This window comes from Orcinus orca, chromosome 13 (assembly GCF_937001465.1).
Source record: "Orcinus orca chromosome 13, mOrcOrc1.1, whole genome shotgun sequence".
Classification (NCBI taxonomy): domain Eukaryota; kingdom Metazoa; phylum Chordata; class Mammalia; order Artiodactyla; family Delphinidae; genus Orcinus; species Orcinus orca.
Window position 1 is genome coordinate 13499085 of NC_064571.1, and position 24796 is coordinate 13523880.

The following is a 24796-nucleotide window of genomic DNA, read 5'->3' on the forward strand; positions in this document are numbered from 1 at the left end:
CTTTCATTTATTTCTGATCTCATCTTTATGATTTCTTTCCTTCTGCTAACTTTGGGGTTTTTTTGTTCTTCTTCTCTAATTGCTTTAGGTGTAAAGTTAGGTTGTTTATTTGAGTTGTTTCTTAAGGTAGGATTGTATTGCTATAAACTTCCCTCTGAGAACTGCTTTTGCTGCATCCCATAGGTTTTGGGTTGTGTTTTCATTGTCATTTGTTTCTAGGTATTTTTTGATTTCCTCTTTGATTTCTTCAGTGATACTTTGGTTATTAAGTAGTGTGTTGTTTAGCCTCCACGTGTTTGTATTTCTTACAGATATTTTCCTGTAATTGAAATCTAGTCTCATAGCATTGTGGTCAGAAAAGATACTTGATGTGATTTCAATTTTCTTAAATTTACCAAGGCTTGATTTGTGACCCAAGATATGATCTATCCTGCAGAATGTTCCATGAGCACTTGAGGATAATGTGTATTCTGTTGTTTTTGGATGGAATGTCCTATAAGTATCAATTAAGTCCATCTTGTTTAATGTGTAATTTAAAGCTTGTGTTTCCTTATTTATTTTCATTTTGGATGATCTGTCCATTGGTGAAAGTGGGGTGCTAAAGTCCCCTACTATTACTGTGCTACTGTCGATTTCCCCTTTTATGGCTGTTAGCATTTGTCTTATGTATTGAGGTGCTCCTATGTTGGGTACATAAATATTTACAATTGTTATATCTTCTTGTATTGATCCCTTGATCATTATGTAGTGTCCTCCTTTGTCTCTTGTAATAGTCTTTGTTTTAATGTCTGTTTTGTCTGATAAGAGAATTGCTACTCCAGCTTTCTTTTGATTTCCATTTGCATGGAATATGTTTTTCCATCCCCTCACTTTTAGTCTGTATGTGTCCCTAGGTCTGAAGTGGGTCTCTTGTAGACAGCATATATACGGGTCTTTTTTCTGTATCCATTCAGCCAATCAATGTCTTTTGGTTGGAGCATTTAATCCATTTACATTTAAGGTAATTATCGATATGTATGTTCCTATTACCATTTTCTTAATTGTTTTGGGTTTATTATTGTAGGTCTTTTCCTTTTCTTGTGTTTCCTGCCTAGAGAAGTTCCTTTAGCATTTGTTGTAAAGCTGGTTTGGTGGTGCTGAATTCTCTTAGCTTTTGCTCGTCTGTAAAAGTTTTAATTTCTCCGTCAAATCTGAATGAGATCCTTGCTGGGTAGAGTAATCTTGGTTGTAGGTTTTTCTCCTTCATCACTTTTAATATGTCCTGCCACTCCCTTCTGGCTTGCAGAGTTTCTGCTGAAAGATCAGCTGCTAACCTTATGGGGATTTCCTTATGTGTTATTTGTTGTTTTTCCCTTTGTTCTTTGTGTTTAATTTTTGATTGTTTCATTAATATGTGTCTTGGCGTGTTTCTCCTTGGATTTATCCTGTATGGGACTCTCTGTGCTTCCTGGGCTTGATTAACTATTTCCTTTGCCATATTAGGGAAGTTTTCAATTATAATCTCCTCAAATATTTTCTCAGTCCCTTTCTTTTTCTCTTCTTCTGGGACCCCTATAATTCGAATGTTGGTGCGTTTAATGTTGTCCCAGAGGTCTCTGAGATTGTCCTCAATTCTTTTGATTCTTTTTTCTTTATTCTGCTCTGCAGTAGTTATTTCCACTATTTTATATTCCAGGTCACTTATCCGTTCTTCTGCCTCAGTTATTCTGCTATTGATCCCTTGTAGAGAATTTTTAATTTCATTTATTGTGTTGTTCATCACTCTTTGTTTGCTCTTTAGTTCTTCTAGATCCTTGTTAAACGTTTCTTGTATTTTCTCCATTCTATTTCCAGGATTTTGGATCATCTTTACTATCATTATTCTGAATTCTTTTTCAGGTAGACTGCCTATTTCCTCTTCATTTGTTAGGTCTGGTGGGTTTTTGCCTTGCTCCTTCATCTGCTGTGTGTTTCTCCACCTTCTCATTTTGCTTAACGTACTGTGTTTTGGGTCTCCTTTTCGCAGGCCACAGGTTCATAGTTCCCGTTGTTTTTGGTGTCTGTCCCCAGTGGCTAAGGTTGGTTCATTGGGTTGTGTAGGCTTCCTGGTGGAGGGGACTAGTGCCTGTACCCTTGATAATCTTTAAAAATGTTTTTTCTTATGTTCCTTGCATTGTTTCTCAGAGCTTCTTCTCCCCATCTCCTCTTTTTTAAGAAGGAGTGAAAGGGAGGTAAGAGAGTGGGGAGGCTGGATTAAGTGTAGGTTTCATGAGGAACTTCCCCAGTCTTCTCAGGCAGGTAGCCTAAGCTACAAAGAGAAAAATGATAATTCATGTAATAAATCCATTTCTTTTAGCCCCTATTATGTGCCAGATATATTGCTGGGGAGCAGGGATAAAATAGTGAACATTATAGGCAGTCATTGGCCTCAGCTATGGAGTGAAAAGCAAAAAACAGATACTTTTAATAAAAATAAACATACCTAATAAAACAATAAATTAAATAATCAAATAAATGGATATTTATAAATGCAAACTGTGATGGGCACTAGGAGAGTGTAAAAGGGAAATGCACTCAAGGGTGGCTCCTTTCATGCCATGATGATATCTGAAGGAGGATGAGTAATTAAGCGTTGGGGCAGGGGATAACCTGGTTCCAACCAGAGTGTTAGCCGGCATGTGTGAAGGCCCTGGGGCCACAAAGAACTGTGTCTTCAGACACTGAAGGAGGTTCTGGGAGGTTGGGGTACCTGGGAGCAAGGGGGAGGGATGACCGGAGAGGATGAGCAGGCAGCTGAAGAAGACAGTTGTGACAGCTGTTAGGAGAGCAGTGCTTTTCATAGACAAGTTCAGATTGAGATGTGCTCTGGAGGTGCTGCAGATAAACTGCAGTGGGAGTTCAGAGGGAGGGCCATGTGGGAGAACCAGAGAGGTGTCTGGGTAGAGGGATTGGGGGCACAGAGGCACAGGTAAGGTAGTTCACGCTGTGTTCAGCAAACAGCCCTCGATCCAGTCCGACAAGAGTGCATGACAGGGGCAGTGGGAGGTGAGGCTAGAAAGGTAATTTGGAGTCAGAGTTTGGGGAGTTCGGCTGAGGAACGGTGACTTCATTTCCTAGGCAGTGGGGAGCCTCACGCACTGTAAGCACAGGCTGCAGATGCAGCCAGGCGGGAGGTGGGAGGACCCGAGAGGGGATGGGCAGGGCCTGGATGGGTTAGTCTGGTGGGATGAGTGGGAGAGAGCACACTGGAGAACTGTTGTGGGTGCAGAGTTAAGTGGACATGGTGAAGGCAGAAATAAGCCTGAGGTGCTCCAAACCCTTGACCCTGGAAAGACTGAAGGGCATTAAAAGACACTGAGCCCAGAGGGAGGAACAGGCCTAAGAGAGACAGGAGACTCCATCTGGGGCTGTCCAGACGGGCTCCATGAGAGTCACCCTGCTTCCCCAGCTCCTGAGCATGGTGCCTGGCAGGAGGATCCCCAGGGAGGCGGTTGTTGAGAGGGTTTATAGTTGGATGTTGTCTGTTGGCAAGTTAAATACAACAGAGAAGGTAACTGATGATAGAACCCAGAACGGAGCGGAAGGGAGGAGTCTACATTTTGGGAGTGAGAAAAGAGAACACTAGAAATACTGTGACACGAGTTCCTGAGAGGTTTGTCTGTTTTGACCTCCAGTGTCCCCCGTCCCACCCCAAGCCTGTTGTTGTTTGAAAAGCCACCATTTGATGAAGTCATTCCTTCTCCTTAAGATGTTCCTCTATTTGGGACTTGCTTGATGGTCCAGTGGTTAAGAATCCGCCTTCCAATGCAGGGGACACGGGTTCGAGCCCTGGTCTGGGAACTAAGCCTGTGCGCTGCAACTGCTGAGCACGTGGTCCACAACTAGTGAGAAGCCTGTCAGCCACAACAAGGAGCCCACACGCTGCAACTAAGACCCAACACAGCCAAAAATAAATAAATAAATATTTAATTTTTAAAGCTATTCCTCTATTCAAATGCAGATGTCCCTGGGAGGGGTCATATGTTAAGCCTTGTCAGCTCTTAATACGTTTGTCATGATTAGATGTTTTCCAAGTGATAGCATTCTGACAGCAGTTTCTTGCAGAACAAGACAGATGATGAGTATGTTTTGGTTGGGGGAGAAAGTTAAGAGACAGGTAAAAAGGTGGGGCAGGAAATAGAATTATCAAATGATCCAGAAATTCCACTTCTGGGTAAGTAAGAATTGGAAGCAGGGACTCAGATATTTGTACATCCCTGTTCATAACAGTGTTATTTATAATAGGCAGAAGGTAAAGGCAGCCCAAGTGTATTGAAGGATGAATGGATAAACAAAACATGGTATATAATACACACAACGGAATATTATTCAGCCCTAAAAAAGAAGGAAGGGACTTCACTGGTGGTCCAGTGGTTAAGAATCCTCCTTCCAGTGCAGGGGACATGGGTTCGATCCCTGGTCGGGGAACTAAGATCCCACATGCTGTGGGGCAACTAAGCCCATGTGCTCTAGAAGAAGCCCATATGCCGGAATGAAAGATCCTGTGTGCCACAACTAAGACCCGATGCAGTCAAATAAATAATTTTTTTTTTAAAAAAGGAAGTTCTGACATGTTACAACATGGATGAACATTGAAGACATTATGCTAAGTGAAATATGCCTGTCACAAAAGTGATTCTGCTTCTGTGAGGTACATAGAATAGTCAAAATCATAGAGCCAGAAAGTAGTATGGTGGTTGCCAGGAGTTGGAGGGAGGGAAGATGGGGAGTTAAGAGTTTAATGAGGACAGAATTTCAATTTGGGAAGATGAAAAAGTTTTGGAAATGGATGATGGTGATGGTTGCACAACAATACAGATGTACCTAATGCCACTGAACTGTACACTTAAAAATGGTTAAAACAGTAAATTTTATGTTATGGTTATTTTGCCACCCCCAAATTTTTTTTAAAAAGTGAGGCAGCCCCAGGTGTTGGGGCCATGATGGGGTCCTGGCAGCAGAGACTGAAGGGGAGCTCTAAGCTCTTGGGTGCTGGGGGCAGAGTGACTAGAGGGGCGAGGGAGGTAGTGAAAATGGAGAGCCAGGCCAGGGCGGCTCCTCTTACCTCTGTACCTGCTGCTATTTCCTTCTTTGTTGTGTTTCTTTGCTTTGTTTCCTAGCTCTGATTAGCGCACTTCAAAGCGAGTTTGCAAAGTATGGATCTTTCAGGTAAAACGTGATGCTTTGAATGTTGAATCAAAACACGATGTTGAATCAAAACACGTTTTTCTTAATTCTTTAGTATTTGTAATTTAAGTTATGCAGGCTTACTGTTTAAAAAAATACTACAGAAATATATAAAATAAAAAGTAAATGTTCACCATTTCCCTTGTCGTGCCCTCAGCCCTCTTGTCCAACAGTAACTTCTATTAGAGTACCACCTAAATATATATATTTAGTCTAACAGTATGTCATTTCATACACACACACACATTTATTTATTACCCAGGTCTACAAGTCAAAGCCCTTAAACAAATAGGAACATATTTTCCCCTTTACTTGACATTTAATGGTTAACAGTGATATAACATATGTAAGATTAAATTCAGTTTCTTTAAGGCCTCCTGAACAATAGTAGTCTTCTAAAATAAATACATATCTGTGTTACTGTTGTCCATACTGATGTTTAACAATGGTTTTAAATGTTTTCCCTCAAAATTTTTTACAAATTCAAATTCTATAGAGCAAATTGTCTTTTTCAAATGAAATATTTTTCCTTTGCACAAACAAAATACAATATTAAGAGAAATTTTTTAAAGGGTGAAAAAAATCTATCTCCCTAACAGATTGATTGTTTCCGTTGTTTTATATTTGATTTTAGTCATTATTCATATAAATACTTACTTTACTCAGCTGTAAATGTAGTGTAAGAGCCCGTGATTGGCATTAGGTGAGAGTGACTGGAGACAGCGTCTCTGTAGAATTTAAAGCCCTTTTTATCCCTGCAGCAAGCGGGATCATCAGAAAGCCACAATTCCAGCCCTCTGTTTTGCTTCCTATAGAAATACCTTTGCCAAGCTGTGCTTTCATAGTATTCTTTTGCTTTTTTTTTTTTAATGGATAAGAAACAGCCATAGGATGAATATTTCTATAAATTTGATAGTTACTGGTACAGTCAGTAAAGATCGTGGTACAAAATTTATCTTGGAGCCTAGTGCTGGAAAAAATGATCTTTCCTAGTAAGATAGTATGCTTCTACAGGTGAGTGTCCTAAACCCCCTACTAACCTTCGTGCCTTAGCTGTTGAAATGCTCAAAGCTAAGTTTATTCTCAGTTGCAGGAGCTTTACTAGCCCAGGTCAGTGATTCCCAACAGGGAGCAATTTTGCCCTTCAGAGGACATTTGACAGTGTAGCATTTTGGTTGTCACAACTAGGCAAGGTAGGGTGTTGCTACCGGCATCTAGTCAGTAGGAGCCAGGGATGCTGCTAATGTCCTAGAAAGCATAAAACAGCCTCCTACAACAAAGAATTGTCCAGCCCCACCATTATTCACACCATTGCTGACCTACGTTTATGGAGTCAACTCACTCTTTCGAGTCTTTGTATTTATTTTATCATACCTGCTATACATGACTTTTTAATAAACTGCTTCAAATTAGTTTTCCAAATGGTAGCCTATAAATTATAAGTAAACTTCACTTTACATTTTGAGAGTTTGGAACTTCCCTGGTGGCTCAGTGGTTAAGAATCCGCCTGCCAATGCAGGGGACATGGGTTCGAGCCCTAGTCCGGGAAGATCCCACATGGAATGGAGCAACTAAGCCCGTGCGCCACAACTACTGAGCCTGCGCTCTAGAGTCCGTGTGCCACAACTACTGAAGCCCACGCGCCTAGAGCCCATGCTCGGCAACAAGAGAAGCCACTGCAGTGAGAAGCCCGCATACCACAAGGAAGAGTATCCCCTGCTTGCTGCAACTAGAGAAAGCCCACTCGCAGCAATGAAAACCCATCGCAGCCAGAAATAAATTTATTTAAAAGAATTTTTTTGAAAGTTTCCCAAATGTGCATGGCTCCAATAATTTTTTTATGACTGTAATTCCCTTTTATGGCCTTTGGTTTGGGTTCCCCATATTATGGAATGTTTGTACTGTTTTCTTTTCCTTTTAATTTTTATCTTTCCCTTCTTTATTTCTTAATATGACTGTTTTTCTTAACTTTGTTATAAGGAAGAAGTGTCTTATTCAAAGATACTTTCGAGGCTTGAATGTTTGGTTTTTTAAAAAATATTTATTTATTTATTTGGCTGCACTGGGTCTTAGTTGCAGCACTCGGGATCTTCATTGCCACGTGTGGGAGGGATCTTTAGTTGCGGCATGCATGTGGGATCTTAGTTCCCTGACCAGGGATCCAACCCGGGCCCCCTGCATTGGGAGCACGGAGTCTTAACTACTGGACCACCAGGGAAATCCCGAGGCTTGAATGTTTTTAATATCACTTCTCTGAGCTTTCACTTGTCACTTCTGTGAAATGTGATTGTTAAGATTCCATATTTTCTTATAATTGTATTCATTCTGCTTATAATTGCCATATTTAAGATGGCTTTTAAAAACCAGTCAGTCTAGTTTGTGAGTGTTTGCTCTCCTGGGCCCTTGCTATCAGGGAGCTGCATTTTGCTGGTGATGCCATTTTTAATATTTAATTTTTTTCTGATTTTTTAATTTAACTGTAATTGCCACAGGAACCCGTGATAAGTAGAAGGAGCTTTGTGGTTTTGTTGCTTTAATTACTGGCGTCAGGTTTTTTTTTTTTTAAGGTCTTATTTTTTAATTTTTTTATAAATGTATTTAGTTTACTTTTTGGCTGCGTTGGGTCTTCGTTGCTGCGCACAGGCTTTCTCTAGTTGCGGCGAGTGGGGGCTGCTCTTGGTTGCGGAATGCAGACTTCTCATTGTGGTGACTTCTCTTGTTGTGGAGCACGGGCTCTAGGCACACAGGCTTCAGTAGTTGTGGCACACGGGCTCAGTAGTTGTGGCACACGGGCTCAGTAGTTGTGGCTTGCGGGCTCTAGAGCACAGGCACAGTAGTTTTGGTGCATGGGCTTAGTGGCTCTGTGGCATGTGGGATCTTCCTGGACCAGGGCTTGAACCCGTGTCCCCTGTATTGGCGGGCGGATTCTTAACCACTGCGCCACCAGGGAAGCCCTGGCGTCAGTTTCTTTTCAGACTATGTCTATTGGTCTTTGGATCTACTGATTATGAAGTGAAGTCTGTATTTAGATACTTTGTTTCCATATTTGGTTATTGTTATTATAATATTCATAGCAGAACTTGTATTTTTTTCTCAGAGATCTCCTCTTTTTAAAATTTTTTATTGGAGTATAGATGATTTACAACGTTGTGTTAGTTTCAGGCTCTAATAATTAGTGATGTTGAGCATCTTTTCATGTGCTTTTCAAATCTGAATGTCTTCTTTTCAGAAATGTCTATTTAGATCTTCCACCCATTTTTTGTTTGGGCTGTTTGTTTTAGAACTTGTATTTTTATGTGTATTTTTTTTTCATTTGTGTCTCTAGCAGGCATGGAAACATAATGTTGTTTGTTTTTATATACTCTTCTCAGGGTTTTTTTAAATTAAGTTTTTAGAGAGTTAATAGATTCACATACATGAAGTTGTAAGAAATAATAGAAAGATTCTGTGTATACCCTTTACCCATTTTCCCCAGTGGTAACATCTTGCAGAGTTAAAGTAGGTATCACAACCAGGCAGTCAGCACTGATACAGTCAAGCTTTAGAATGCTTCCAGTTTCCATCACTCCAGGGATCTCTCATGCTGCGCTTCTGTAACCAAACCCACTTCCCTCCCATCCCCACCCCCCTCCTTATATCTGGCAATCACTAATTTGTTCTTCATTTTATAATTTTATCATTTCAAGAATGTTATGTAGGAATCAGACTGGATGTAATCTCTTGGGATTGGCTTTTTTTCCTCTTTTTCTTCTTTTTTTTTAATTGAAGTATAATTGGCATATAATATTACACTAGTTTCAGATGTACAGCATAGTGATTTGACATTTATATACTTTACAACTTGATCACCTCAATAAATCTAGTAACTGTCTGTCACCCTACAAAGTTATTGCAATATTTTTGACTATAATTCCCTGTGCTGTACATGACATCCCCATGACTTATTTATTTTATAACTGGAAGTTTGTACCTCTTAATCACCTTCACCTATTTTACCCAACACCCCCTTAGATTGACTTTTTTTCACTCAGTGTAATTCTCTGGCAGTTAACCCAGGTTTTTGCATGTATCAGTAGTTCATTGCTTTTTTATCTTGCTGAGTAGTATTCCATGGTACGGATATACCACAGTTTGATTAACCATTCACCTGAAGGATATTTGGGTTGTTTCCAGTTATCAGCTACTATGAATAAAGCTGCTATAAATGTGTGTAGATTTTTGCTTGAACATAAGTCTTCACTTCTCTGGGATAACTGGCCAGTAGAACAATTGCTGGGTTTTATGGTTGCATATCAGAAACTGTCAAGCTGTTGTCCAGAGTGCTGGTACCATTTAAAATTCCCACCTGCCAGTGTATGAGTGATCCAGTTTTTCTGCATCCTCAAAATTGGGTGGGCTGAGGAGGGCTGGAGCCGGGTGAGGAGAGAAGTGAGCCTGCCGCGCCCACGACTTGGACCCCAGGCTGGTCTCCCATCTCCCAGGGAGTGGTGGGAACTGCCAGACTGTTTTCTACAGCAGCTGTACCATTTTGCATTCCCATCACCTGTGCACCAGGTTCCAGTTTCAGCAGATTGGAGCCATGTGGCACACAGGGTCTTGGTGCTCCGGTGGGTGTCAGGCCTGAGCCTCTGAGGTGGGAGACCGAGTTCAGGACATTGGACCAACAGAGACCTCCTGAAACCATGTAATAGCAATCAATGAGAGCTCTCCTAGAGATCTCCCACTCAACACTAAGACCCAGCTCCATTCAATGACCAGCAAGCTCCAGTGCTGGACACCCCATGCCAAACAACTAGCAAGACAGAAACACAGCTCCACCTATTAGCAGGGATGCTGCCTAAAATCATAACTTCACAGACACCCCAAAACACACCACCAGACTCAGTCCTGCCCAACAGAAAGACAAGATCCAGCCTCATCCACCAGAACACAGGCACCAGTCTCCTCCACCAGGAAGCCTACAGAACCCACTGAGCCAACCTTAGCCACTGGGGCAGACACCAAACACAACAGGAACTGCAAACCTGCAGCCTGCGAAAAGGAGACCCCAAACACAGTAAGATAAGCAAAATGATAAGACAGAGAAATAGGCAGCAGATGAAGGAGAAGAGTAAAAACCCACCAGACCAAACAAATGAAGAGGAAATAGGCATTCTACCTGACGAAAAAGAACTCAGAGTAATGATAGTGAACATGATCCAAAATCTTGGAAATAGAATGGAGAAAATACAAGAAACGTTTAACAAGGACCTAGAAGAATTAAAGAGCAAACAAACGAACAACACAATAGATGAAATTAAAAAATCTCTAGAAGGAATCAATAGAAGAATAGCTGAGGCTGAAGAGCGGATAAGTGACCGGGAAGATAAAATAGTGGAATTAACTACCACAGAGCAGAATAAAGAAAAAAGAATGAAAAGAATTGAGGACAGTCTCAGAGACCTCTGGGACAGCATTAACTGTGTCAGCATTCAAATTACAGGGGTCCCAGAAGAAGAAGTGAAAAAGAAAGGGACTGAGAAAATATTTGAATAGATAATAGTCAAAAAGGCTATGGGGAGGGGGAAGGGTAAACGGTGACAAAGCAATAAAGAGGCATGGACATGTATACACTACCAAACGTAAGGTAGATAGCTAGTGGGAAGCAGCCGCATAGCACAGGGAGATCAGCTCGGTGCTTTGTGACCACCTAGAGGGGTGGGATAGGGAAGGTGGGAGGGAGGGTGACGCAAGCGGGAAGAGATATGGGAACATATGTATATATATAACTGATTCATTTTGTTGTGAAGCTGAAACTAACATACCATTGTAAAGCAATTATGCTCCAATAAAGATGTTTAAAAAAAAAAAAAAAAGTTCCCTAACATGGAATAGGAAATAGTCACTCAAGTCCAGGAAGTGCAGAGAGTCCCATACAGGATAAATCCAAGGAGAAACACACCAAGACACATATTAACCAAACTATCAAAAACTAAATACAGAGAAAAAATATTAAAAGTAGTAAGGGAAAAGCAACAAATAACATACAAGGGAATCCCCATAAGGTTAACAGCTGATCTTTCAGCAGAAACTCTGCAAGCCAGAAGGGAGTGGCAGGACATATTTAAAGTGATGAAGGAGAAAAACCTACAACCAAGATTACTCTACCCAGCAAGGATCTCATTCAGATTTGACAGAGAAATTAAAACCTTTACAGACAAGCAAAAGCTAAGAGAATTCAGCACCACCAAACCAGCTTTACAACAAATGCTAAAGGAACTTCTCTAGGCAGGAAACACAAGAGAAAGAAAAGACCTACAAAAACAAACTCAAAGCAATTAAGAAAATGGTAGTAGGAACATACATAATGATAATTACCTTAAATGTAAATGGATTAAATGCTCCAACCAAAAGACGGACTGGCTGAATGGATACAAAAACAGGACCCGTATATATGCTGTCTACAAAGACTCACTTCAGACCTAGAGACACATACAGACTGAAAATGAGGGGATGGAAAAAGGTATTTCATGCAAATGGAAATCAGAAGAAAGCTGGAGTAGCAATTCTCATATCAGACAAAATAGACTTTAAAATAAAGACTTTTACAAGAAAAAAAGGACACTACATAATGATCAAGGGATCAATCCAAGAAGAAGATATAACAACTGTGAATATTTATGCACCCAGCATAGGAGCACCTCAATACATAAGGCAAATGCTAATAGCCATAAAAGGGGAAATCGACAGTAACACAGTAATAGTAGGAGATTTTAACACCCCACTTTCACCAATGGACAGATCATCCAAAATGAAAATAAATAAGGAAACACAAGCTTTAAATTACACATTAAACAAGATGGACTTAATTGATATTTATAGGACATTCTATCCAAAAACAACAGAATACACTTTCTTCTCAAGTGCTCATGGAACATTCTCCAGGATAGATCATATCTTGGGTCACAAATCAAGCCTTGGTAAATTTAAGAAAATTGAAATCGTATCAAGTATATTTTCTGATCACAGCGCTCTGAGACTAGATATCAATTAGATGAAAAAAACTGTAAAAAATACAAACACATGGAGGCTAAACAATACGCTACTAAATAACCAAGAGATCACTAAAGAAATGAAAAAATACCTAGAAACAAATGACAATGAAAACAGTATGACTCAAAACCAATGGATGTAGCAAAAGCAGTTCTAAGAGGGAAGTTTATAGCAGTACAATCCTACCTCAAGAAACAAGTAAAATCTCAAATAAACAACCTAAAAACCTACAGCAATTAGAGAAAGAAGAACGAAAAAAAAACCCAAAGTTAGCAGAAGGAAAGAAATCATAAAGATCAGATCAGAACTATATGAAAAAGAAATGAAGGAAACAATAGCAAAGATTAATAAAACTAAGACCTGGTTCTTCGAGAGATAAACAAAATTGATAAACCATTAGCTAGACTCATCAAGAAAAAGAGGGAGAAGACTGAAATCAGTAAAATTAGAAATGAAAAAGAAGTAACAACTGACACTGCAGAAATACAAAGGATCATGAGAGATTACTACAAGCAACTGTATGCCAATAAAATGGACAACGTGGAAGAAATGGACAAATTCTTAGAAAAGCAAAACCTTCTGAGACTGAACCAGGAAGAAATGGAAAATATAAACAGACCAATCACAAGCACTGAAATTGAAACTGTGATTAAAAATCTTGCAACAAACAAATGCCCAGGATCGGATGGCTATTTCTATTAAACATTTAGAGAAGTGCTAACACCTATCCTTCTCAAACTCGTCCAAAGTATAGCAGAGGGAGGAACACTCCCAAACTCATTCTAGGAGGCCACCATCACGCTGATACCAAAACCAGACAAAGATACTATAAAAAAAGAAAAGTAAAGACCAATATCTCTGATAAACATAGATGCAAAAATCCTCAACAAAATACTAGCAAACAGAATCCAAGAGCACATTAAAAGGATCATACACTGTGATCAAGTGGGTTTTATCCCAAGAATGCAAAGATTCTTCAATATACGCAAATCAATCCATGTAATATACCATATTAACAAATTGAAGGATAAAAATGATATGACGATCTCAATAGATGCAAAAAAAGCTTTCAACAAAATTCAACACCCATTTATGATAAAAACCCTCCAGAAAGTAAGCATAAAGGGAACTTACCTCAACATAATAAAGACCATATATGACAAACCCACAGCCAACATCGTTCTCAATGGTGAAAAGCTGAAACCATTTCCACTAAGATCAGGAACAAGACAAGGTTGCCCACTCTCACCACTATTATTCAACATAGTTTTGGAAGTTTTCACCATAGCAATCAGAGAAGAAAAAGAAATAAAAGGAATCCACATCAGAAAAGAAGAAGTAAAACTGTCACTGTTTGGAGATGACATGATAGTGTACATAGAGAATCCAAAGATGCTACCAGAAAACTACTAGAGCTAATCAATGAATTTGGTAAAGTAGCAGGATACAAAATTAATGCACAGGTATCTCTTTCATTCCTATACACTAAAGATGAAAAATCTGAAAGAGAAATTAAGGAAACACTCACATTTACCACTGCAACAAAAAGGATAAAATATCTAGGAATAAACCTACCTAAGGAGACAAAAGACCTGTACTCAGAAAACTATAAGACACTGATGAAAGAAATCAAAGATGACACAAACAGATGGAGAGATATACTGTGTTCTTGGATTGGAAGAACCAACATTGGGAAAATGACTATACCAACCAAAGCAATCTACAGATTCAATGCAATCCCTATCAAACTACCAATGGTATTTTTCACAGAACTAGAACAAAAAATTTCACAATTTGTATGGAAACACAAAAGACCCCGAATAGCCAAACCAATCTTGAGCAAGAAAAATGGAGCTGGAGAAATCAGGCTCGCTGACTTAAGACTGTACTACAAAGCTACAGTAATCAAGACAGTATGGTACTGGCACAAAAACAGAAGTATAGATCAATGGAACAGGATAGAAAGCCCAGAGATAAACCCCCGCACATATGGTCACCTTATATTTGATAAAGGAGGCAAGAATATACGATGGAGAAAAGACAGCCTCTTCAGGGCTTCCCTGGTGGTGCAGTGGTTGAGAATCTGCCTGCCAATGCAGGGGACACGGGTTCGAACCCTGGTCTGGGAAGATCCCACATGCCACAGAGCAACTAGGCCCGTGAGCCACAACTACTGAGCCTGCGTGTCTGGAGCCTGTGCCCCGCAACAAGAGAGGCCGTGACAGTGAAAGGCCCACGCACCGCGATGAAGAGTGGCCCTCGCTCGCCACAACTAGAGAAAGCCCTCGCACAGAAACGAAGACCCAACACAGCCAAAAATAAAAATAAATAAATAAAAAAATTAAAAAAAAAAAAAAAAAGACAGCCTCTTCAATAAGTGGTGCTGGGAAAACTGGACAGCTACATGTAAAAGAATGAAATTAGAACACTCCCTAACACCATACGCAAAAATAAACTCAAAATGGCCTAAGTGTAAGGCCAGACACCATCAAACTCTTAGAGGAAAACAGGCAGAACACTCTATGATATAAATCACAGCAAGATCCTTTTTGACCTACCTCCTAGAAAAATGGAAATAAAAACAAAAATAAATAAATGGGACCTAATGAAACTTAGAAGCTTTTGCACAGCAAAGGAAACCATAAACAAGAGGAAACGAGAACCCTCAGAATGGGAGAAAATATTTGCAAATGAAGCGACAAAGGATTAATCTCCAAAATATACAAGCAGCTCAATATCAAAAAAACAAACAGTACAACCAGAAATGGGCAAAAGACCTAAATAGACATTTCTCCAAAGAAGACATACAGATTGCCAACAGACACATGAAAGGATGGTCAACGTCAGTGGTCATTAGAGAAATGCAAATCAAAACTACAATGAGGTATCACCTCACACTGGTCAGAATGGCCATCATCAAAAAATATACAAACAATAAATGCTGTAGAGGGTGTGGAGAAAAGGAAACCCTTTTGCACTGTTGATAGGAATGTAAATTGATACAGCGACTATGGAGAACAGTATGGAGATTCCTTTAAAAACTAAAAATAGAACTACCATGCGACCCAGCAATCCTACTACTGGACATATACCCTGAGAAAACCATAATTCAGAAAGAGTCATGTACCACAATGTTCATTACAGCACCATTTACAATAGACAGGGCATAGAAGCAACCTAAGTGTCCATCGACCGATGAATGGATAAAGAAGATGTGGCACATGTATGCAGTGGAATACTACTCAGCCATAAAAAGAAATGAAATTGAGTTATTTGTAGTGAGGTGGATGGACCTAGAGTCTTCATACAGTGTGAAGTAAGTCAGAAAGAGAAAAACAAATACCGTATGCTAACACATATATATGGAATCTAAAAAAAACAAATGGTTCTGATGAATCTTGGGGCAGGACAGGAATAAAGACACAGACGTAGAGAATGGACTTGAGGACACGGGGAGGGGGAAGGGTAAGCTGGGACTAAGTGAGAGAATGGCATGGACATACATACACTAACAAATGTAAAATAGATAGCTGGTGGAAAGCAGCTGCATAGCACAGGAAGATCAGCTCAGTGCTTTGTGACCACCTAGAGGGGTGGGCTAGGGAGGGTGAGAGGGAGTTGCAAGAAGGAGGGGATAGGCGGATATATGTATACATATAGCTGATTCACTTTGTTATACAGCAGAAACTAACACACCATTGTAAAGCAATTATACTCCAATAAAGATGTTTAAAAAAAAAATAAAAGTCAAGGGCACCATGCCTAATAGACTAAATCTCTGGCAATAAAAATTTGAAAACAAAACAAACAAAAAAATTGGGTGGTGTCACTATTTTTTCTTTTAGCCATTCTGATGGGCGTGTAGAGCTATCTGATTGTTGTTTTAATTTGTATTTCCCTAATGGTTGATGATTAGGAACATTTTTTCATATGCTTATTTGCCATCGTGTCTCTTTTGGTGAAATGACACTTGCCTACTTTGTGTATGTTTGAAATTCTTCACAATGAAATGCTAAAACATTAATCTCTTTAAATCCGTTTATGTTGTTTTTGGTTTTAGTTTCTTTTACTACATCTACTGATCTGTTTTTGTCACAAGTATGCAGTCATACTGTGTCTGTAATTGAAAACTTGAGGAGAGCTAGTTTCTGTTGAGCTCTCTCACCCTCCTTTTGCCATCTGAAATTGGTTACTGTTTTACTTATTTCTGTAAAGAAATGTTCTGGAATTTTTGTGGTCAGTACAAAAAAGGAAAAACCTATTTCTGACCTAATACTAAATATGTCATTTTATGTAGGACCACTTGAGTCTTTATAAAACCACCTCAGTGCTGTTTACTATTAAGACACTAATATGTTTAATTTCTTTACCCAGTTTGAATATCATAGTTCTCTGTTGTTTTCAACCATTCATTGGTTCATTCAACAAATATTTGAGTGTCAGCTGTGTGAGGGCACAGTGCTAGGCACTGGGAATAAAATCGTGAGTCCACCTCCAAATAAAAAACAAACCTAGTGCTGTCTTGGGCAGCACAGGTACCAAAATGGGAACCTTACTGAGAAGGTCAACATGGCCTCTGAACAAGGATGACGTGCAAATTCATGAAGGGTACCGTATTTGAAGAACAAACAAAAAGGAAATCCGCCCACCAAGTCCCCACTCTCTAGAGATGTCAGGGGGCCCTGGCACTGTGCAGAGGGAGGCCCTGAAGGTGGAGGGAGCCTGGGACACTGGAGGGCCTGCAGGAGGCCTGGGCGGGGCTGCTGGGGAGGAGCTGAGCACAAAGAGCTGTAACCATGAAGCGCTACTCATTGTGTTTCACAACCCCCTCTGTGTGACTTTGGTCTTTCTAAGTTTAAATGTCAGCTAGTTTTTATAATGCTAACTTATTAATGTTTTCTGTAGAATATTAACCTTTTTATTTTGGAGATTCTTATTTTATTGTGAAATATATACAGCTAAAATTTTTCTGTGATCTGCCTATTCATCCCTCCCACCCTTAACCCCTGGCAACCTTTTTACTGTCTCCATAATTTTCTCTTTTCCAGAATGTCATATCATTGGAATCATGCAGTATGTTGCCTTTTAGATTGATTTCTTTCACTTAGTAATATGCATGTAAGGTTTCTCCAGGTCTTTTCATGACTTGATAGCTCATTTCTTCTTAGTGCTGAATAATATTCATTGTGTGGATGTACCACACTTCATTTATCCATTATTATTGTTCACTTACAAGCAATATCTTAGTTACTTCCGAGTTTTGGCAATTACGAATAAAGCTGCCATAAACGTCCATGTGCAAGTTTTTGTGTGGACATAAGTTTTTAACTCCTTTGAATAAATACCAAGGAGGGCTATTGCTGGATCATATGGTAAGAGTATGTAGCCAGGACATGGAAGCAACCTAAGCATCCATTGACAGATGAATGGATGAAGAAGATGTGGCACATATATACAATGGAATATTACTCAGCCATAAAAAGAAATGAAATTGAGATATTTGTAGTGAGGTGGATGGACCTAGAGACTGTCATACAGAGTGAACTCAGAGAAAAACAAATACCATATGCTAACACATATTTATGGAATCTAAAAAAAAAAAAGTTCTGAAGAACCTAGAGGCAGGACAGGAATAAAGACGCAGACAAGAGAATGGACTTGAGGACACGGGGAGGGGGAAGGGTAAGCTGGGACGAAGTGAGAGAGTGGCATGGACATATATACACTACCAAATGTAAAACAGATAGCTAGTGGGAAGCAGCTGCATAGCACAGGGAGATCAGCTTGGTGCTTTGTGTCCACCTAGAGGGGTGGGCTAGGGAGGGTGGGAGGGAGGGAGATGCAAGAGGGAGGAGATATGGGGATATATGTATACATATAGCTGATTCACTTTGTTATACAGCAGAAACTAACACACCATTGTAAAGCAATTATACTCCAATAAAGATGTTAAAAAAAAATAGAGTATGTTTAGTTTTGTAAGGAACTGACAAACTGTCTTCCAAAGTGGCTGTACCATTTTTCATTCCCATCAGCAATGACTGAGCGTTCCTATTGCTCCACATCCTCACCAGCATTTGGTGTTGTCAGTGTTTTGGATTTTGACCATTCTAATAGGTGTATGCTGGTATCTTATTGTTGTTTTAATTTGCATTTCCCTAATGACATAGGATGTTGAACATCTTTTTATGTGCTTTTTTGCCATCTGTATATCTTCTTTGGTGAGTTGTCTGTTTAGGTCTTCTGCCCGTTTTTGATTGAGTTGTTCATTTTCTTATTGATGAGCTTTAAGAGTTCTTTGTATATGTTAGATAATAGTCCTTTATCAGAAATGTCTAATGAAAATATTTTCTTCCAGCTTTTGGCTTGTCTTCTCATTCTCTTGTGGGGGGTCACTATTTTTATTTATAAAATTATTTTTTCTGCCACGTGTGCTTTTTCCTTGTGGAATATAGAAAATACATTTTGGTCCAGTATTTTACTTTTCTCATGTATCAATATGTATCTTCTTGGTTTTGAGTTTTTGTGTTTTTATTTTTACTAATTCAAAAAAGTTTATTGAACACATGTCATATTCAGCCCCTCTCTCTGGGATACAGACTCAGGATGCAAATTAGGATAAAACATATGCCTGTGTAGACATCAAACTTGTATCATTCAAGCAGAACTATATGAAGTTTGCTTTATTTTTTTTAAACTTTTTTATTTTTATTTTTATTTTTTTTGCGGTACACGGGCCTCACTGTCGTGGCCTCTCCTGTTGCAGAGCACAGGCTCCAGACGCGCAGGCTCAGCGGCCATGGCTCACGGGCCCAGCTGCTCCGCGGCATGTGGGATCTTCCCGGACCGGGGCACGAACCCGTGTCCCCCTGCATCGGCAGGCGGACTCTCAACCACTGCGCCACCAGTGAAGCCTGGAATTTGCTTTATTTTTACCCTTCTTCTCTTCCTCCCATCACTTACCTTTTTACAATAATAATAGTAACTTTAACATTGTAGAATTTCTATCTTTCTTATATCATTATAATGGCATATATAATTTATTGCTTATTTCAGCCATACAGATTCTTAATACTTCTTCTCTATAATTAGACTGATCTTAATAAATAGATAAATATTTTACTTTCCCTTTTCAGTGTCAAGGGAAAAGAAGTATTCTCTGCAACTAGAAAACTTCCTTACTCCTTTAGAAAAATCACAAAATGCTATGTATGTCAGACAGGCATTTCTCTGGTTCCTCTTGTTTCCTTGCCCCTTGTTTTCCTTAGCTTCCTGGAGTCTGGATTTATACAGAGGTGGATTGGTGGTGATTCCTGGGGTAGCTGGGGATCCCTGTGCACCGGTTTTGGTGAACAGCTGGAAGTGAGGCATTTCTCAGAACTTTTAAGTCTCAGGAAATTTCAAAACAGATTTGAAGGGTTGCCAGCTTTTATTTTGACATGTTAAAGACTTTAGGGGGGAGAAATGATCATTTGTTACTACCACGATTTCTTATAAAGAATATATAGTATGTGTATGATCTCAGACAACAGAACATTTTTTGTAATGAGCTGTAGCTGTCTCACACTGACACAGACTCACTCTCATTTTCCTGTGGACCAGCAGCAGGCCCCTCCCGGGCAGCCACTCTCCATAGGCTGGTGTGTGGGGAGCACTGCTTGGGTTGCTTAAAGCCTCTTTTCCAGTGTGGCCCCAGCAAGGCCCGCCTAGAGCCATTCCTCCCGTGTGTGACTTGTCCTGGGGGTGACATCATGCCTAGCTGGCTTCCTTCCCTAAAGGTCAGATGCAGGCTTTCAGGCCATTCTCCAGATCAGCTGGTTGGTGTGGGTGCTCGGAGAGTTTGTACCTATTGTAGCCAAAGTAGCACACAATTTAGGAAAGTCAGTCTTGGTCCAAGGACAGCAATGTAGTCTACAGGTACATAAATAGCTTTGGGAGTCCGCCCACTATTGCTGACTTTTATTAGAATAGCTTTTGATTTGACTGTCTTTCTTTTCTTTTCTTTTCTTTTTTTTTTTTGTGGTACGCGGGCCTCTCACTGCTGTGGCCTCTCCCATTGCATAGCACAGGCTCCGGACGCGCAGGCTCAGTGGCCATGGCTCACGGGCCCAGCCACTCCGCGGCACGTGGGATCTTCCCGGACCGGGGCACGAACCCGTGTCCCCTGCATCGGCAGGCAGACTCCCAACACTGCGCCACCAGAGGAGCCCTTGACTGTCTTTCTTTATTCCATCCTGCGTCACATTCTGTTGAGCAATCCTGACTGTCATCTTTCCCTTTCAGCGGTTTTGCGAGTGGCTGGTTCCCTGCAGAGGAGCACAGAAGTGATGAAGGCCATGCAGAGTCTGGTGAAGATCCCAGAAATCCAGGCCACCATGCGGGAGCTGTCCAAAGAGATGATGAAGGTGCCCTGGGGCCACCCTGTGTCCTGTTCCAAAGCGCTAAGAGTCAGCAAGCGGCAGGGGCTATAGGGCCGGGGCTGGGCAGGAGTAGACAGGCCACTGTTGCCAGACAGAAATGATTTTGAGGACAGAGGAGCAGCTGTTAACATTGGTTGAAACTGTCTGAGCTGAGCGTGGCAGAGGCTGGGTCAGATTGCCAGGGTGTTCCTTAGGAGAAGCGAGAGTATACCCAGAGCTCTAGGGGAGGTGGGAGACCCAGGAAGCAACTGCGTGGGATTCGGCGACCTAGGATTTATGGGTTCTGACATGAACAAGGAAACAGAAAGAAACCCAGGTTCCTCTGTTTGTCCCAGGGGAGTGTTGGCAAAGCTGGCAAGGGAGGTGTCAAGACCAGGGACGGGCAAACTTTTCTTGTAAAGGGCTGGATAGTAAATGTAGTTTCTACTTGGTGGGCCATACGTCTCTGTTGTAACTACTCAGCCCTACCTGTAGCATGAAAGCAGCCGTAGATCACGTGTAAACAAACGGTCATGACTGGGTTCTTACAAAACTTTGTTTATGAAAGTAGGCAGTGGCTTGGGTTTGGCCTGCAGGCTGTCGTTGGCTGACCCCGTCTTAGACTAGAAAAGGAAACTGAGAACCAAACAGAAAGCAGTAAACACCTAGTGCCCCGGGATCAGGGCCGGGCAGGGACCTGTCCTGGTGGCCTTCAGATGGGGGACAGGGCGTAGTTACTGAGCCCCCACCTGCCAGTGGTGCAGCACACATGCTCTCCTAGAAAGTCCTCCCAGCCACCTTGGGAGGTAGGGATTTTTTCCCCCATTTTATACAGGAGTAGGAAACTGAGTCTTCAAGTTGCCAGGTAACTTATCTGAGTGACTTTGGTAGGAGGTGACAGATCTGGGGTTGGAGCACAGATGCCTGAGCTGCCTCAGAGGACATGGTGATAAGAGGTGCCTCATCAGATGCTGTTTCACACTTTGAACCCGTGGCCTGAGAGCCCAGACGGTACACCTCAAATTCTTGTTTGCAGCTTGTACAGAGAAGCTGCCTCCCTTCCTCCTAGGGAATTTTATGTATGAACTTGAGTTCTAAACAGGGCTCTAGGGCATGGGAGACGGGAACTGGAGAAGAAAATTGATAGAAAAGAAAGGCAACATAAAAAGCCCAGAGCCCAGGTCTTTGGAATGAGAAATCCTTGGGCAGTCATCAGGAGGGCACCAGGTCAGCGGGGTCTGTCCTTTACAAGTGGCGTGTGGATGTCTCATCGCCCAGGTTGTGATGCCTGTCCATCTAGAACTGGGCAACAAGGTAATTCTGAAATGACTCAGGCCTGCTCACTCTGACTTACGTAGCCACCAGGATCTGAGGGGTGGAGTCTTTTTTTAGAATCTGGGATCTTTTCCACAAAAGTTTCTGAATACTGAGCATAGTATAGATTTGGAGGAGGGCCTGCATGTAGTAGATAGTAAATATTTCCTGAATTCATCCAAGGGTGCATCTCCAGGTGCAAACTGAAGCCTCTGGCGGGGTCCCAGCGTGTCGAGGGCAACGACATGATCTCAGTCATTCCATTTGTCCCCAGACCCTGGCCTGGCGTGTGGCACAGGGCATACATTTGACAAATGTTTGCTGGTTGGATGAATGTGTAAGTGAATGGCCACTTGTCCCTCCAGGATGTGGAGGGCTGTTAGTCTGCCCTAGGCTCTTTTAACTGGGATGGTGAGTATGTATTGAGCCTCTTTTCCACTAGCCTCCAGCACTAAGATCCATTCACCCAGGCCACAGGGCTCCACTTGTATCCTCGAATGTGAATTTGTTCCTTTTGGTTGGGAGCGAAAGGTCTGAGCATGGGCAGAATATGGAACTAGCTAGATTCATGCCATTAAGAGTCACTTGAGTGGTCTGACAGCAGGACAGGCAGGAGAGAGGGCTTGCTTTAAATCTGATACCATCAGCATGGTCGGCGAGAGTCATGCCCTGGCTGAGTGCAGGAGAGCCAGGGCTGGAGCTGCCAGACGTGACCTTGCGCTCGCATGACACTGCTCATTCGGGAAGACCGCAGGGTCTGCTTGTGTTGGCTGGTGTTGGAGAGCAGTTTTCTCGTGCCCGCAGTGGCGCTGTGCTCTTGAGAACGAAGGAGGCTGACTGGCTGGCTTCAGGCTACCAGGCACAGGGCTTCCGGTAGGGAATGTGGAAGGCACTGCCTTGTTGGGCCCCGAAACACTGTCTTATCAGTTCTCTCAGGCTTCGGTGAATTGGTTGATCCTTGCCAGGACCCTGCAGGCCCTGGGCCAGCAGCTATAACTTGGATGTGCTGAAGTACAGGCCTTTTCGGGGTTCCGTGGAGCCCCACCTCGCTCTTGGTATTTGTTACCATAGTGTCTACCGTGACTCCAGCCAGTTTTCATACTGTATTTCAACTCCTGCATGCATAGATTTGCAACGTCCGGGCAAATGCTTCCCGGGACAGCACCCTCTCATCTCAGCAAGTTGTTCCCCACGTGCTGCGTTACCGTCTGAGTTACTTTGTGAAGCTCTGCTGATAGAGGCACCCCCCTCCAACCTTGGTACTAAATTTGGAGAGCAGTTTCCCTTTGGCTTTTTGCTTCCTCCAGAGAGGGCAGACAGCATGCGGTGTTGCCTGCAGCCAACTGTCTGTGGCTTAGCCCTTGAAAGCGTGGACAGGACTTGGAGACACCAGAGCTCGGTTGATGCTGGGCCCATAGGGGCGCCTGCTGGGAATGGATTTAACAGTTGCGGGGGCTTCCCTGGTGGCACAGTGGTTAAGAATCCGCCTGCCAATGCAGGGGACATGGGTTCGAGCCCTGGTCCGGGAAGATCCCACATGTCGTGGAGCAACTAAGCTCACGCGCCACAACTACTGAGCCTGCGCTCTAGAGCCCGCGAGCCACGACCACTGAGCCCGTGTGCCACAACTACTGAGCCTGCGTGCCTAGAGCCCGTGCTCTGCAACGAGAAGCCACTGCCATGAGAAGCCCACACACCACAACGAAGACTAGCCCCCGCTTGCTGCAACTAGAGAAAGCCCGCGTGCAGCAATGAAGACCCAACGCAGCCAAAAATAAATAAACAAAAAATAAATAAATTTATAAAAAAGAATAGAACAGTTGTGGGAAGTGACATGGTTTATTCTGTGTTTAGGCTGGGATCATAGAAGAGATGTTAGAGGACACTTTTGAAAGCATGGATGATCAAGAAGAAATGGAAGAAGCAGCAGAAATGGAAATTGACAAAATTCTGTTTGAAATCACCGCAGGTATGACCCAAGATCCTTCCTCTTTCCCCTCTCCTTTTATGGCCGTTCTTCTTGCATCCGCAAGATTAACTAGTAGCTTTTTCTTTAGATTATAACTCCCTTCTACATTTGTTATTTTAGATTAGAACCAAAGTTCTAACAATCAAAATCCTTAGTTATTATGACTTTGATATCATTAGAAGTTGGTGTTTGCACACATTTGTCATAGTGAGCAAAACCCCACCAAAACAGCTGTTTTATTGCCCCTTTTCTGTTTCTTGTCAAACTGAACCAGGTATGGAGGACAGAGAAAATGAGCGACCACTTGCTTAAGCTGATGTTTTGTTGATCTGCCTGCTGTCTCTTTACAGGGGCCTTGGGCAAAGCACCTAGTAAGGTGACCGATGCCCTCCCAGAGCCTGAACTTGCAGGAGCGATGGCTGCATCAGAAGATGAGGAGGAGGAAGAGGCCCTGGAGGCCATGCAGTCCCGTCTGGCCACACTCCGCAGCTAGGGCCGCCCAGCCAGGCCCGCAGGCTCTCCTCCGGCCCTGTCACCGGGCGCGCACTCCTTGAAGCCTCCGCCGTTTTCTGTATCTCTTGCACTACACCTCTGGGTGAGGCACTGCGTTCTGGAGAACGTTCTCTGCTAATCTCTCTTCACTCTCTGCAGAGGTTTGGGGATCTCAATGGAATTGTTTTGAGAGGCAGTGTAATAAATGCATCATTTTCAGGGGAATAAACAGAAGTATCTTTTGGGGGATGAGGGCAAAGAAGTGTGTCTTCTCACGAAGCACTTCTGAGAATAGAGTCGATTGCCTGAATGTTGAGGACTCTGTATATTTTTTTTTTGTCTGTAAAACACTATATAAATGGATTTTAATAAATTTCTGCTTTAA

General features: G+C 41.9%; 1 protein-coding gene and 1 non-coding gene across 2 annotated transcripts in view; both read left to right on the top strand.

Annotated features, from left to right (window-relative positions):
• Positions 1-24796, top strand: part of CHMP3 (charged multivesicular body protein 3) — an 80868-nt gene extending 56072 nt beyond the window's left edge. The window contains exons 4-6 of the mRNA XM_004271588.4: positions 20521-20642; positions 23805-23919; positions 24270-24796. Coding sequence (XP_004271636.2) covers positions 20521-20642; positions 23805-23919; positions 24270-24412 — 380 coding nt within the window. The 3' untranslated portion in view covers positions 24413-24796. The remainder of the gene's footprint in view (positions 1-20520; positions 20643-23804; positions 23920-24269) is intronic.
• Positions 16752-16858, top strand: LOC117201996 (U6 spliceosomal RNA). Its single transcript, XR_004484151.1, has one exon. It is a non-coding gene; the product is annotated as a U6 spliceosomal RNA (small nuclear RNA).